Source organism: Stegodyphus dumicola, chromosome X1 (genome assembly GCF_044657685.1).
Source record: "Stegodyphus dumicola isolate Sdum_Otavi_A_Nest chromosome X1, ASM4465768v1".
Taxonomy (NCBI): Eukaryota; Metazoa; Arthropoda; class Arachnida; order Araneae; family Eresidae; genus Stegodyphus; species Stegodyphus dumicola.
The window spans coordinates 229,161,998-229,178,029 of record NC_140780.1 but is presented as its reverse complement, the minus strand read 5'-3'; the positions used below and the strand labels follow the sequence as shown (position 1 = coordinate 229,178,029).

The following is a 16,032-nucleotide window of genomic DNA, read 5'->3' as shown; positions in this document are numbered from 1 at the left end:
TTATGTTCTTACCTATTGATTTGAGTTCATCGACTAACTCCAGTAATGTATTTATATGTGTTTGCATATTTCCGTCTTCCTCAAGCTTCAAACTGTAAAGCTTTCACAAAAGAAATGATTTACTTAAGAGATTAGACCTTTTATGTATCTGCCTGAGTTTTTACTAGGTGGCATTAGCAGTAGTTTCATGTTTAACGTGAATTATTTGGCTGTCTTCGATAAATAAATTTAGTATCGCACGACATTGCCGATCCCGTTTATTCCATTGTTCTGTAATTCAGTGAATTACTCCTGAATTTGGAGTAATTCTCTGCTAACAATAATAAAAATATTCCAATCAACAAACTGCGCTCCTTCTGCGACTTTACCCAGCCGTTGCGTAATCGTCTATCTGAAACAGCAGTCTCCTACACTGCTAACTAAGCACAAAATAGCAGCCCTAACATTTTTGGAAAGTTAAATAATGCCACATATATACTCATTGTATGTATTCATGCATATACATGGCATTATTCAACTTGTAAGGTTCTACTGTATCTAGAAGCTTCTGTCAAAGTTCTTCAGACCTACTAGAGTGACAGCGAATTATCCATTAGTCTGAAACAAATCAAAAATCTAAAGATGGTTAAAATAACCTGCTTATGTAAGTCTTTATTGGATAGAAAGGCACAGCTTGCGCGATAGACAAAACTCCGCGACTTATGGGTATTTGAATTCTCATAATGGAAAGTTAAATTTCAAATGTAGATAGCGTAGTCTGAGAAAACATATGAAATAAACTACATAAGCCAAAAAACGACCAACGTCAAGTGCTGATCTTTTGTACTGATCGGCAGCTCTTCAAGCAGGCGGCAGTACCAAAAGTGAAAATTCTACTTAGAATCCGCGTTTACAATTTCCTTTCTAGTTAAACTTACATTGCTTGCCCTATAATTTGCGTAACCTTCTGAACTGAACGTGCCGGAGTACGTGATGGAACAAGGCATAAAAGGAATAAATAAAGATAAAAGTAATTGTTAGTAAAATTTAAATCATAAATTTTACAGACTGATTATAATGAATAGATTGAATACATTATGAATTAATATTTACCAGACCTCGACAGGTATTAACGAACTATAATTTGTTACTGCATGATGTACGCTATACTATAGAAATCACAATTCATATACTTCAACAAAATCTTAAACATCTTACGTTAAGACTTTATTTCTTAATATTTTGCCCAATGCTTGTCAAGTTATTCTGCTTCATTTTACTAAATTTGCGCAATCATTATAAAAAGTGTGTGTAAATAAAAGCTACATTACAAGAAGCATGTCCACCTTTTATGTATTTAATTATAGGCGTCAAGTTATCGACAATGAAAGGCGCTACATTAGGATTCTTTTGTATGTGGATTATGTCAACATTTGTGTTACAAGTGAGTTATGGTGGTACTTTGATTGGCTTTTTAACTTTTCCAAATCAAGAACCTAGCATTGCAACACTGGAAGATTTAGCTTCAGCCATTACTAAGAGAAACGTTAAAATAGCATTTAAAATTCACTCTTTGGCGGAATCGTTGCTGGTAAGTAATTATCATAATGTGTTCCTTATTATTCCGTTTTTATTATCGTCCTTCACTGAACCTGAATATTTGAATTGATATATTTCTAAGGATATTTTGCAGCGCAATATTTGTTCAATACCCGAAAAGTACTTAACTTAAGCTGCATTTATTTTTTATTGATTAAGTAACAATGCAAGCTGATGAATCAATAAATAGATTTGAATAAAGATTTCATAATATTTTTAATACATGTTAAAATAATCCCAACATTTATATTATTTAAAAAGCGTGATCTTATGAAAATCGGAAGAAGAATGCAAAAATTATACCTTAAATAGATTAATGTTTTACTAGAAATTATTTACAATTAAATTTAAACAGGATTTTATAAAAAGGAAAGTGGCATACACGTTATTCGTTAAAACATCGTCTTTATGCAGTAATATTTAAGAAAAAGCGCGCAAGACCTTGAATTTCCGTGCATTTTTACACGATTATAAGACACATAACAAGATAATACTTAAAAGGCCTAATGGTCATCATTTTCAGAAGAAAACACGAAAACTGATTCTGAAGTATTAAATAGCATATGTATTAGACAAAGTGAATCTGAACAAGTGGGGAAAACTTTAGGGGGTAAAAAAAACAGCTAGCTAAAAAGAGCAATATTCGTCAAAGAAATGTATGGTCGGAACGCAAGCGGTGAGAAGTTAAAGAGTAGCTTTCCACTGCCACATTTAAAGAATTAACACAAGAATGAGAGGGGATACTTCAGAAAACATTTTATTAACAGGAATATAATCAATGTACATGCTCAAAAGACCTTCCTCCAGCTATAATGCAGGCTTTAAACCTGCGCGATAGGAGGGACTGAGGCGCATTTGCGAAGACACTAAGCATTTCCTGAGTATCACCGGCAACAACGGCGAACCTGACGATTAGATCCATATTTGTTTCAACGGAGGGGGAGCATTCGGGGTAGATTAAGCTTTTCATGTGGCCGCTCAGGGAAAAGTCCAAACACAAGAGAGACTGTGATCTTGGTGGCCAAGTTATCGGACCACCTCGACCAATCCATCTTGCTGGAAGTTCCGTGATTCTTATAACCAGCCATCGTCTTGGCAATCCATGGTAGTAAATGCCGTTGGCCAATGCTAATGATTATCTATTACGGAGTGCCTATAGTTCAAAACAACGTACCTCCACATCAGGAAAATTTAGATAGTGCATAAATTGCATAAATCGTTGACATGATGATAACTAGAGGGAGCCACGTAGGCTCGATCTAAGTTTGATCACCTGAAAAAAAATATTGGAGTTTGGATGAAAAGTTATGCCACGGTTATTATACTTGTTTGATTGTCCTCAGACATTTACTTGTTTCGCCCTTTCTTGAAAATTTCTTTCGTGGTATAATATTTAACTCAAATTAGACCGTAAATCAGCATCTTGTTCAGCTTTCCGCTGATAAACCTAGGTTCATTTGTGAATGAAGAATTGCGAAGCTGATTAAAAGAAAGTAAAAAGCTATCGAATAAAACGGGCAATGTACTATTGACTGATAATTGTTCATTATGTAAATAAAGGACCTTTGAAGAACATAAAAAAATGCATCATGACTTTTCAGACAACCCAATAGCTTTCCCCATATCAACATTTTATTTAATTAAGCTAAATAATCATAAGCCTTCAATACACATGACCAAAACTACAGGATAAGTGACACTTTTGAGTGAACACAGAAAATAACATATGATAAGCTACCAAATAATGGCAAGCTACTTATTTCCCCACACGTAACGCTTATCAGTGGATGAAAGACTGCTAAATAGGGGAGTTCGACCGGGATTCGATCCCAGGCGAACGGGCTGGCTGCATTATTGGTTTTTCATGGTCTTTTCAATGTATAACATGAATAAGTACCAGTTTTTCTTAAGAATTCCTCTCCTTAGGAAGGTAGCTCTTGTGGGCTTTATCATATTCCAATAACCATAACCATCCCCTCCACACTAGTACAAAGTAAATTAAATAACAAATCAAAGCAGACCTATTTTGGAAAACCTCGCTTGTTGGAGAAGAGCATAGTCGAAATACGATTTAAAAATGTTAACTACCGCCCAGGCAATTTGATATTTCAATAGGGAATATATATACACCATTAATTATGCTATAATTACAACGCCAATTTTGGCAAGCCAATTATTTGGTGATTTAGTTCTTGAGGCAGATATTTCCTTTCCGCCTCTAGAGCACGGATTAGAACTTGCTTGTTTTCTGGCAAAGGACTGTGAACTCTTCTTCATAATCTCTACATGTAATAAAAGGAAGAGTATGTCTAAATGCTTGCGTGCCACTGTCGGCGAAAAAAAATTCCGCAAGTGCTTAGTTTACATGAGTGGCGTTCTAGCCAACATGCGCCAAGACCAGCGCCAAGAACAAGATATCTCCAAATGTGTCGCAAACATTAATCATACAAGAAAGACAGTTAGTATTTAACAGTCATAATGCCTTTTCTCAGCACATATAGTCGTCCATTTAACACACCATCACCTTAACACTACCATAATGATACTTCTCTTGTATACTTTTCTGCTAATACGCCTCACCCTTTTCACACCAGAGGAATAGACATCTGGAATCCGATTGCAGACTGAATCATCGGACAATAAAATACTGGCGCAGAGGGTGCATAGTCCAATTTCAGTGGATCTGATTCCACTGCAAACGCGTTTTGCGGTACGATCTGGTTAAGGAATAAGCAGATGATCGGTCTTCCAGCATACGGTTTTACGTAATTCATAGGTCGGAACACAGTTTGACAAAATATTGTTGTTACTCCTATATTGAAATATAGTCGACTTGCAAACTGCTTGGCAGGGTAATGTAGATTGTCTTCAGCTGTTAGTTATAAATAATTATTTTCTTAAATAGTTGTTGAAGAAGGGCTAACTTCCGCAACTGAAACACATTCTAGTGAATTAAAATACTGTGTAAAACTTAGAAGCAATACTTTGCATTATTCTAAACTCCACAGAACTTTGGTGATTATGAGATATTTTTTCAGCTTTTTTAAAATCCTTGCGCTAGGAACATAACCAAAAGGATGTCTTTGAAACATACTGAAAATTTTCCGTTAGTAATTTTGTACTTTCAGGTTCAGATTAAACACAGTTCGTAGGTCATGCTAATTTGCATTCATCTGCTCTCGAAGCACTTCATAACCTCTAAACAAAAGAATCGGAAATTTGCATATTTACCTACTTTCAGCTACGCATGTTTTAATTATGGATACCACTGTAAGTTGAGCTGTTTGAGCCTGTGGTGATAACTTTGCAAAATGGGATGTACATCCTTATAAATTTGGGAGACTTGCGTACATACATGGCAAGTATCTTAGTGTGCAATTTGTATTTTCTGCAATTTTGCGTTCTTTAAACACCAATTAATAATGAATTAAGAGCTAACCTATGTTTTTCATTTTAAAAGGTTGGAAATGTGAAGCATGGCCGTCTGTTCCAGGAAACCATTAATCGTGTCCCTGAATCGAAAGTTCGAACCCACGAAGAAGGTTTCCGGAAAGTTTTGATGGAGAATTTCGTTTATTTTGCCAACAAATTTGGTTGTACATACGATTCATTCCAAGGCGAATTCGAGAAACTACAGATGCATGATGTCTTCCAAGCCAATTATATAGGAATTGCTGCCTCCAAGGATTTCAAATATTTGAAAGAATTCAACATTGTGTAAATATCTGCATTTTGGTTTCTTTAATTAAATCCCCCCTCGTGAAGAAGGAAACGGACCTCGTATTGCGCTTCCTAGGGAAAAGAGAGAAAACTTATCTTTCTCTGCACTAATAGACTACTTTAAACTTTAAATATAGTTAATTTTTTTTATCTCTACCTTTTAACTGTGTAGAGACATTAGGTATTTTTTGGAAGCAGACAAGGTGAAAAATTAGCAACGCCTTCGCCGGGAATCGAGCCGCGGACCTCTCAACTACTCGCTGAACGTGCAGACCACTACACCACGAAGGCTCCCTAAGAAGGCGGGAGAAGTACCATATAACTGATATGTTCATAAAGGTTTAGAGATATGTATAAAAGCAAAAATTTATTTTTAATTTTTGGATGCTTTTTCCTTTATTCAAGCTTTTTAATGGATTGCAGTTTTGAAGGAGCAGTTATGTTCTGTCTGATTTAAAATTGGACTGGCTTAGTATTAGTTTAATATACTCTTAATTTTATAATTTTTAACTTTTGATATTTCCTTTACCTTACAAAAACTTTGGGCATTAAAAATGTACCTTGTATACAGGGCATTGAAAATGAAACGTAAAAAAATACGAAAATCAGTATATCTGAATTCACTTTCTCAGTTCAGATTTTGTATTTTTTCTGAATTTTAATTTCTTGAATTTCATTAACTCTGTTCGCGATGAAAGGTCTTCCATTACTTGGCATTTTCGCGGATCCAGCAGAGAGCTACTATGAATAGGCCCACAAGAAGTAATTATCCCCTTGTAAAATTGGGTTTTAAGAAGTTGAATGTTCTTGCTCTAGTGAGTGTCGTCATCAACATCCGTGGCAATGTTAACTTCTTCAGTCACGCTGCACTTCATTTACATGTTACAAAGCTAATTTCAAAATTTCCATCTTGAATGTTGGCTAGCAAACAACTAATACGGGAATATTAACTGGCAGAGCTGAGCGGTAGCAAATAAAGTTGCAAGTATCTTTGCCAAAAGGTCTACCTCTAAAACACTCAAAAATGTACCTTAAACATTCTTTAGCATCCTAGTGAGGGCTAGTGCAAAGGAGAAGATATAGTAAAGATCGAAATCATAAAAACTGCTTAATTTACATAAAATAACGTATAAGAAAGCACGCATTATATTTTAAAAAAAGGTATGTATTGTAGTACTCAGCATTAAAGATATAAGATTAAAAACGTCAATTACGTCCAAAGGGGCGTTTTTTTAACTTTTTGTGTGTTACCTTTATTCATTAAATATCATGTTCTTTGCACTTAAACATTAAAATTCAGTTCAACAGCAATGTCGCTTTTAAAAGGCTGGTGGCAAATTGTTACCACCAAATACTATCACCCTGTATTATATTTGAAGAAATTAAATAATGAAGAATCTGCATAAATGTGTGTATGTTCATCACAGAATTCAAAATGTAAGAATTCTTTAGATAATGCGTTATTTTCTCAGATTTCCTAATCTACTGAATGGGTAATAACTATTCTACTGTAAAGTAATAATAAACAGCATGTAATACAATCATATTATTATTAAATATATAGTATTTGTTTGTCGTTATTAGTTATTAAATATATTTTATCACTGTTAAATTCAACCTGTAGTATCGTACGGATTTTTTTTTTAGCCCAAAGGGGCTTTGTCCCTGAAGGACTATTGTTTTCGTTTTGCGATTTTGCGTTGAAAACTTTAAAAGGCTGGTGGCAAATTGTTGCCACCAAATACTGTATTGTATTTGAAGAAATTAAATAATGAAGAATCTGCATAAATGTGTGTATGTTTCTCGCATTGTGATAAAACAACGGTACTTAGAGCCATTCAGTTTTGAATGACGTAATCTTACTGCGAATATGGGCATCTGAAAGCCCAAATTTGAAATTTGTTACATGTTTTATTAACGATTTCATATTTTGTAAAACTTTAACGAATTTTTGATTAATAAACTCAACGATTTAAAAGCGAGCAATGGCAACACACTTTACTTTTTATTTCCAGCGCGCCGAACTGTGTATCGGAAATTCTAAAGATATGCTCATTTTAAAATTTTTTGCGACATTGCTGTTGAACTGAATTTTAATGTTTAAGTGCGCAGAACATGATATTTAATGAATAAAGGTAACACACAAAACGTTAAAAAAACGCCCCCTTGGACGTAATTTAAAATCTGAAACCTTTCAGATATTTTTAGTCCAAAGGGACTTTGTCCCTGAAGGACTATTGTTTTCGTTTTTCGATGTTGCGTTGAATCACTATAAATGTCCGTTTCACTTTTCAAACTGTTGCCACCAAATGACAGAGTCCTGCATTATATTTGAATAAATTAAATAATGAGAAATCTCCGTTGTTGTTGTTTTTACTAATCTCCATGCCTAGGAATATACTAGACGAGGTCCATGAGTCCATTCACCTTTAGAAAATCGAAAACTAGCTTGGGAGACCCGTAAAGGTCCACGAGAGACAAATCCAAAAGGCACTCAAGGATATGTGCCGGTGATGCGGGTGCATTATGACACTTAGAACAAATTGGGATACTTGATACCAGGGATGACTCGGGGGAACGACCCATATCTGCCTGTCAGCAAGTCTTCTAATGTAATGCAGTTAAAGATATGTCAGTGAATTGATAATTGGCAAAGGTTCTTCAGAAGCCTCCCTCGCCAGAATGTCTGCCATTTCATTCCCCCATATATCAACATGGGAAGGAATCCACTGAAGATGCACTTCACAGAGTGACGAAACCTGCCTAAGTTTGCTAAGAATTGCGGTTCCGGCCCTATCACCAACTCTTTGCCAGTTTGAAAGATATTTCATAGCGCTACGACTGTCAGACAAAATCCATACTGCCTTAAGATCTGTAAAGTACAAAACAGCATTTATTCCCTCTTCGATGGCTATAATCTCACTCTTAAAAACCGAACTGAAGTCAGAATTTCTTTTCTTTATTTTAACAATATTTCCATTTGTGCATTTAATGACAACAACACTACCGGAGCGAGAGTCCTCGCTTTTACTCCCATCAGTATAGATGAGGGTAGCTTCAGCGGGAAGTGCATGTATAGTTTCCAAGGCAGATTGTCGTAACAAGGCCGGAATATAATTTTTCTTGGAAACTCTACACGAAAGTTCCGCATGGAACCCGACTCCAGGGAGTCCCTCAGACGGATCTAAACATTGCTTCAAGGAATGCTGCTCGAAATTACGGTCAATTATACCAGCATACTCAATTTGAGAAAGTGGACTATTTTTCTTTTAGGTCTTTGGTTATTACTCCAGTGCTGCAGAAATTCTGAAGTTCTATTCTGGGAGCCGTAACTGAGAAGTTTATTATAATATTTTACGAGGCCTGCATTTCTTCTTAGACTGAGGGGTTGAAGATCTGTTTCATACAACGCAATTTTATTCGGGCAACTGTTGCGCAAGCCAGTTATAATGCGAGAAGCACTGAGTTGGACTCTTTCCAATTTCTGGAGGTTGGTGGAAGAGGCACAACAGTAAACGGGGAAACCGTATTCCAAAATAGGACGTATGATAGCTAAGTAAGTAGTTCTCAAAGTGCAAGCATCGGTTCCCCAATCACGTCCCGAGATATACTTCAGAATGTTTAGGCGTTTCCTGCCTTTAGAAACCAGCGCATCCACATGTTTGTTACTAGTGATCTCTGGATCGAGAACGAAGCCCAAATATTTTGGATGTTTGTCATATGTAAGAGGCAAATTATTCATAAAAACCTTTGGATGATAATTATAAATCTAACTATTGGTGGTAAAAATACTAACAATAGATTTAGCTGGATTAAAACTCAATTTGTGGTCTTTCGAGAATTTCCACACTTCTTCAAGGATAAAATTTATATTGGTCTCAATTGAACTCACATCTGGGCCAGAGCTCCAAAGGGCAATATCATCCGCAAATAGACCAACCTCACATCTTCTTGATATAATCTTCTCAATTCCAGCCAAATACAGGCAGATAAGAATTGGGCTCAACACAGAACCCTGGGGAACGCCTTGGCTCAATTTAAAGGTGTTTGACAGAGTGGAATTAAGCTTTACTTTTATCAATCTATTTCTAAAAAAATCTGCGATCCAATCAAGGCTTTACCCCTGATGCCAAAATCTTCGTAGAGTTTAACTATTAGTTTATGTTTCCAGACACGGTCAAACGCCTTTGACAAGTCTAGGAAAGCAGCCACGGTATGATTGGTAGGTCGTTTGTTTTGGGCATCTCTAATCTTCTGGCTGAGATAGACCAATTAATCAGTGGTGCTATGAACTCTTCTGAAACCGTATTGTTCTTTTGGAAGGAGGTCGTGGGTGTCCAGGTGAAAGAGCAACCGCCCCATGATCATTTTTTCCATGACTTTACATGCAATGCTGGTTAGGACAATGGGTCTAAAGCTCCCAGGAGATCCATCGGTTTGGCCAGGTTTCTCAACAGGTTTAATTGTGGCTCTTTTCCACTCTTTAGGGAGACGTCCTAGACTCCAAGATTGATTTACTATATTCAGAAATTTCTTTTTTGCATGAGTGCCAAGATGCCCAATCATCTGGCCATGGATACCATCAGCTCCAGGAGTTTTGGTCAAGTCAAGATCCCCAAGTGCCATTTCCAATTCATGCATGGAGAAGGATTTAATGAAAAGGGTATTGCCCGAGACAGCACTACGACATCCATGTGCAAGATCTCGAGACCTTTTTCTCACTTTTTTATCAACTTCTGTAAAAGTCATCTCACTTATCTCCTGCTAATGTGCCCCGAGGAGATCAGCTGCAGCTTTTTCGTCTACAGGGATGTTGCCATCCGTATCTAAGATAGTATTATATCTCTTTATCTGAGGTTGTTCACTGCTAATATTTTTGATCAATTTCCACAATTTCGTGTCAGATGATCTAGCATCAAGTCCCTCACATATATCCATCCATTTTTTCCTCTTAAGTAGCACATAAGTTCTTTTTATTTCTGCATTGACTTTGTTCATCTCTGTCTTGTTTTGCTCTGTATTATTGTTTTTTAATTCGAGTCGCAGGTTCTCTCTCTTTTGGAGCAAAGGCTGCAAAACCGGCGAATCATGAGTAAAGTAAGGATTAAAAAGCTTTACTCTTCCTCTAGGTATAGTTCTTTTAGCTGCCCCAAAGAGCATATGCTTGAAAGTAATCCAGTTAGTATCAAGGTCACTTGAATGAATGCTAGGTTCAGCCAGGGTGTCAACAAGATCACCAAATGCCTTCCAGTCTGCCTTAGCAAAATTCCAATATTTTTTACGATTAAGGAAAGTACACTGTTTCTTCTTTATTTTAATTAATATTGGAGAATGATCACTCCCAATATTCTTCATAACTGTCCAGGTGCAATTTGGAAAGATAGTGGGGCTTACTATAGACAGGTCAAGGGCTTCAGACGTGTTATAGCTATATGAAGAATGCGTTGGTGTACCATCATTACGGATCATGAAACCTGAGTCATCAACAGAATGAAGAAGATTAAGTCCTCTCTGGTTCTGGGAAGAGCAACCCCACGCTGGGTGCTTAGCATTTAAATCACCCAGAAGTAGAGTATTTGGCTAACCTTTGGAATATGGTAACAGGTAGTTTGGCGACATTTTGGTAAGGCGATAAAGGTTACTAGCTAGGACTTTAGCAGTGTACATGGATAAAGTCAAGAGTGTGCGCAATGCCATTTTTGTGCAATCCTGGGATGTTTTTTTAAGTGAAAATAGGTAGACGTGTACATGGATACTGTGTATGTGCAATTCTTAAAAACGCGGCAAGTAGTTTGCGATCCTGCACTTTCTCCCAATTTCGCACCTACTTATGAATAAGCACTTTTGTTCCATAAAAGTTGTAGCATAAGCGTAATTCGACTAGCAGATTGTAGGGGAAAAAATGTTGAGTTAAAAAAAATGCCTTTACTTCGTGAAAACAAAATGGCGTCCAAACAAAAACTACCAGGTTGCTGTAGCAGGGTTTGTCGCCAAAGTTTCGCCAAAAAATCGCCAAGTTACCATAATCCAAAGATTAAACGAGTATTTCCAGATAAAAGATTATCAAGGACTCCAGGCAGATTACCAATGTTGGGAGGGTGATATAAATTAAAGATGTTTAGTAGTTCACCTCTCAACAAAACAGTGACGCCTTGCAACTCTAAATCTGAACCAGTGGGTACATTATAACTTTTGGAAATATACCGTATTTACGCGAATATAATGCGCATCGTTTTTGGCCAAATGTAATATTCAAAATTGGGGTGCGCATTAGATTCGAGTGCAAAGTTCGCCGATGACGTCAACCAAATTTAAATCGTAACAATGGATTACTGTATTTGTCGACTAGATTTACCGTTACATTTATCGTTGACACATTATTGCATAAAGGATACAAACTGCAGAGTACGTAGTCATGAAAGAGAGGGCAAACAGAGGAGAATGTCATATGACGCTACTTTCAAACGTAAAGTAATTCTTTATGCTGAAAAAAATGGCAATAGAAAGGCAGAAGAGAGTTCAACGTAGCTGAGAGCAGTGTTCGCTTGTGGCGGCAACAGAAATTGGCACTGTTTGCAACTAAAGCTAGTAGAAAGAAATTCACTGGCTCTCGCAAAGGAAGACACCCTAAAATTGAAGAAAAAGTTTTGGAATTTGTACGTGAAAGGAAGAAAAATGAACAACCTGTGACTAGTGACACCATAAGAAATAAAGCAAAAGAGGAGGCTGAAGTTCTTGGAATACCGAAACAAGAGTTTAAGGCTAGCCGTGGATGGGTGGATCGGTTTATGAAACGGATGGGCTTATCTCTAAGACGCCGTACAACAATATGCCAAAAGCTTCCTTCAGATTTTGAGGGAAAACTACTAACATTTCAGCGGTATGTCATCACACTTCGGAAGGAAAAGAATTTTTCAATGGGGCAAATTGGCAACGCTGACGAGACGCCAATTTGGTTTGATATGCCTCATAACTACACCATTACGGAGAAGGGGACTAAGGAAGTTATCATTAAAACTTGGGGATGTGTAAAACAACGCGTAACAGTGATGCTGGCAATAACAGCAGACGGGTGCAAACTTCCCCCTTTCTTAATCTTCAAACGGAAAACAAGCCTTAAAACCCTAAGAATGAAAAGCTGTTCTCAGATGATGTCCTGATTCGAAACCAAGAGAAGGGGTGGATGACGGAATCATTAATGCTTGATTGGCTCCGAAATGTATGGGAACGCCGTCTCGGTGGGCTCTTCAATCCACCATCAATGCTTTATCTGGACGCATTTCGTGGTTATCTCACCGACGACGTGAAAAAGAACACGCGCAGCCTAGGCAGTGATCTTGTAATCATTCCTGGAGGGATGACGTCTGTGTTACAACCACTGGACGTTAGTATAAAAAAACCTTTTATGAGGTGCGTTCAGGCGGAGTACGAAAAATGGTTTTGTGAGCCAAACCGTGAATTGAACCCGATAGGAAACATTCAGCGTACTGCACCGCACATTGTTGCACACTGGGTTTCTGCTGCCTGGAAAAGCATCGAAGATCCAATGATTGCGAAATCTTTCAAGAAATGCTTCATTTCAAATTCATTGAATGGCAGTGAAGATGACGTGCTCTGGAACGCCGAGGATGACGATGAGGAAAGAAGAAATGAATCTGCTTCTGACGAAGAGAGCTGCGAGGATTCCAGTGATGAAAACATTAGTGAATAAAGACGATTACTATTAATCACGGTTTGTAGAAACTGATAGCTATAGAAATGTTACGATTTTCATGTTCATATTTTACGATAGGTACCGTATATACGGTAGTGGTAATTAACAATGATTTTTTCACATAACAATAGCCCACTAATAGGTTAATTCTATGTTGTGCTACTTTATGTATAAATCCATTGTTGTATAAAATATGGTATCTAAATTTAAATAAAATTATCATACCATTGATTGATAGTTTATATACAAATCCATGTTTGTATAAAATAAGATTCAATAAATTCCTCATACCATTGATGCGCATTACATTCGCCGACAAACAATTTTTTTATTATTTAGTTTTAAAATAGGGATGCGCATTAGATTCGATGGCGCATTAGATTCGCATAAATACGGTAGTTAGTGTCTCTGATAAGGAAAACAAGTCCACCGCCTCCTTTCGCTTGTCTATCTAAACGGATGATGTTGTATCCCTTAACTTTTAGTTGAGAATTCTCTTTCAGTTTAGTTTCCTGTAGAGCGATAATTTGAGCTCCCTTGTCTTCAGCCAACTTCAGTATTTGGTCAAGTTTAGATTTCGCTGCCAAAGTTGAAATACCATTGACATTACATTGGATAATTTTAAGAGTTCGTAATCTAGGAGACTGTAGCTTATTTTTCGGATGAGGTCCTCTTCCTAAACCTCGAACGCGCCCCTTTTGAACCTGCGCGATGGGCGATGCAGTATGGATCACATTAAAAAGCTTCATGACTCATGGGTGGAGGAAAAGGGCATCCTCTGTAAGTCGTGAGACCCGAACACCAATGGTAGAGGACTGACTTGGCTCAGATGCCTGTAGGCTTTAGCTGGGTATAATGGAATAGCCTTCACGCCTAGGGTGGCCCTACCAGGAGTATACACTCCCGACGTACTTCGCCTATTCCACCCAGTGCCATCCCCTCGCCACAAGCGGTGGCACTGAACATTTACGGAGAGAAATCTCCGTAAATGTATGTACATTTCTCGCATTGTGATAAAACAACGGTACATAGAACCATCGAATTTTGAATGACGTAATCCTCCTACGAATATGGGCATGTGGAAGACCAAATTTTCAATTTGGAATTTGTTTTTTTATCGATTTCATATTTTGTAACACTTTAACGAATATTTGATTAACAAACTCAATGATAAAAGCGAGCAATTTTTATCTCCAGCGCGCAACTGTGTATCGGAAATTCAAAAGATATGCCCATTTTTAAATTATTTGCGACATTGCTATTGAACTGAATTTTATGGTTTAAGTGCGAAGAACGTGATATTTAATAAATAAAGGTAACACACAAAACGTTAAAAAACGCCCCTTTGGACGTAATTTAAAATCTGAAACCTTTCAGATTTTTTTTTTTTTTTAGAAGTAGGAGACGTGAAAAATGTGTATTGTCCTCACATGGATTCGAGCACTGGACCTCCTGATGCTAACCCGAGGTGCTCCAATTACACCACGAAGGCACGCAGTAAGGAGGAAGAAAATACCACACAAACAAAGAAAATCCCTGTAGTATCTTTTTAAAAAGATCTTTGGAAATAATTTTATAAATACCTTATAGAAAATCTTTAAAATTAATATTTATGTTTTCTTCTAGTTAATATAAAAAATAGTAAGAATATCATTGCACTAAATGAAATGATTAAATTTATAATTTTTTCTCTTGCACTATGTTACAGAAATTTCAATGACGTTCCTTCACCATAAACTTCGACGCTAGCTGTCATAGTAAACTGCAATCCACCTAACATGCCTCTTGCCGCTCTGAGATGTCTTTCTGAATCTTTTATTTCTTTGTTTTTTAATTTAATGTACTTTGTTTCCAGATTGCGGCGTTTGGCAGAGCGAGGACTGATTGCCAAGTGGAGATCAGATATCTTAGCAAGAAGAATGATAGATGTTGTGTTTTCTGGCGAAATTAAAGTGGAGGAGACGGAGATTGAATCCAAAAGTCATGCTTTGACTGTTAATCATTTACAAGGAGCTTTTATCCTCCTTACTATTGGGCATTCTATAGCCACACTAGTTTTGATTTCGGAAGTTTTGTACAGGAGAGCTGTTAATAAATCTCCTTCTGGATCAATAAGAAAATCAGTAACATCCGATATTGTATCAGAATTATAAATAATAGAATTTTAGTATAAAATTTCAAGAAATTAAATGTTTTAATATAAAATTTCTTATTCGAAAATAAATTGTGTATACATGCTTGGTTCCATTTCCGTTACTTTGGTGCTTAATAGCATTTTTGTAACAGTTCTTGATATTTTAAAGGATATTAGTTATTTTCTTCCATTGAAATCTATATTTCTACCTTCGTGTCTGATCTGCTACATGTTTGTAGATTTGAATGCTATTTACCAGCTTTCTAAGATTTCTTTCCGAATAACTCAGGTAAAACAGTTGGCAGAAAAGTTTTCCATTACACTCTTTAATAAAATGGTAGTTTCTTCTTTGCTTGACGAAGTTATATCGGAATAACTGAATAAAATTGGAATGATTTCGATATAACTTCATTAAGAGCTTATGCGAACGTAGTATGTAACTAAATACGTATGTGTATGCTATTCACTTCAGATGTAAAATAATCATTAATTCTTTACTTTTGCGTATTATATACATAGGGTGTCTGTAATTAAAGTTTACCTGCTTTGAGCTCTTTACAGCCCTAAAAATTCATCACAAAGCTATGAAATATTAGGACCGTATTAATAAAGCGATGAGACAGAAATTAAGGGCGAAGATTAATTAGTTCAGAATTTCTCCACTAGAAATCGATTAGATATTCGAAAGTAAAACGCATATGCTAACTTTCCCAACCACGTGATCTCTAGCTCACCACGAAAACTGTAGATATTTTATGTGGGTAATTACTGAAACATCTACAAAAGAACAGCTTTCATCGCTATCGTGTTTAGTTTATTAGAAAGTGCTTTGCTAGTAAATTTCTTTTATAATAACGGTTAACCTGCAGCAAAAACTTTGTGGAGA

The 16,032-nt window shown here is 36.6% G+C and overlaps 1 protein-coding gene across 4 annotated transcripts in view; it reads left to right on the top strand.

The window, feature by feature from the left end:
• The window catches only part of LOC118183438 (glutamate receptor-like), a 111,556-nt gene extending 96,297 nt beyond the window's left edge, over nt 1-15,259 (top strand). For all 4 annotated transcript variants that reach the window (XM_085806990.1, XM_085806989.1, XM_085806991.1 and 1 more), the window contains 3 exons: nt 1,347-1,570; nt 5,039-5,295; nt 14,868-15,259. In XM_085806990.1, the coding sequence (XP_085663116.1) occupies nt 1,347-1,570; nt 5,039-5,295; nt 14,868-15,165 (779 nt within the window). In that variant the 3' untranslated portion in view covers nt 15,166-15,259. The remainder of the gene's footprint in view (nt 1-1,346; nt 1,571-5,038; nt 5,296-14,867) is intronic.
• The last annotated feature ends 773 nt before the right edge of the window (nt 15,260-16,032 follow it).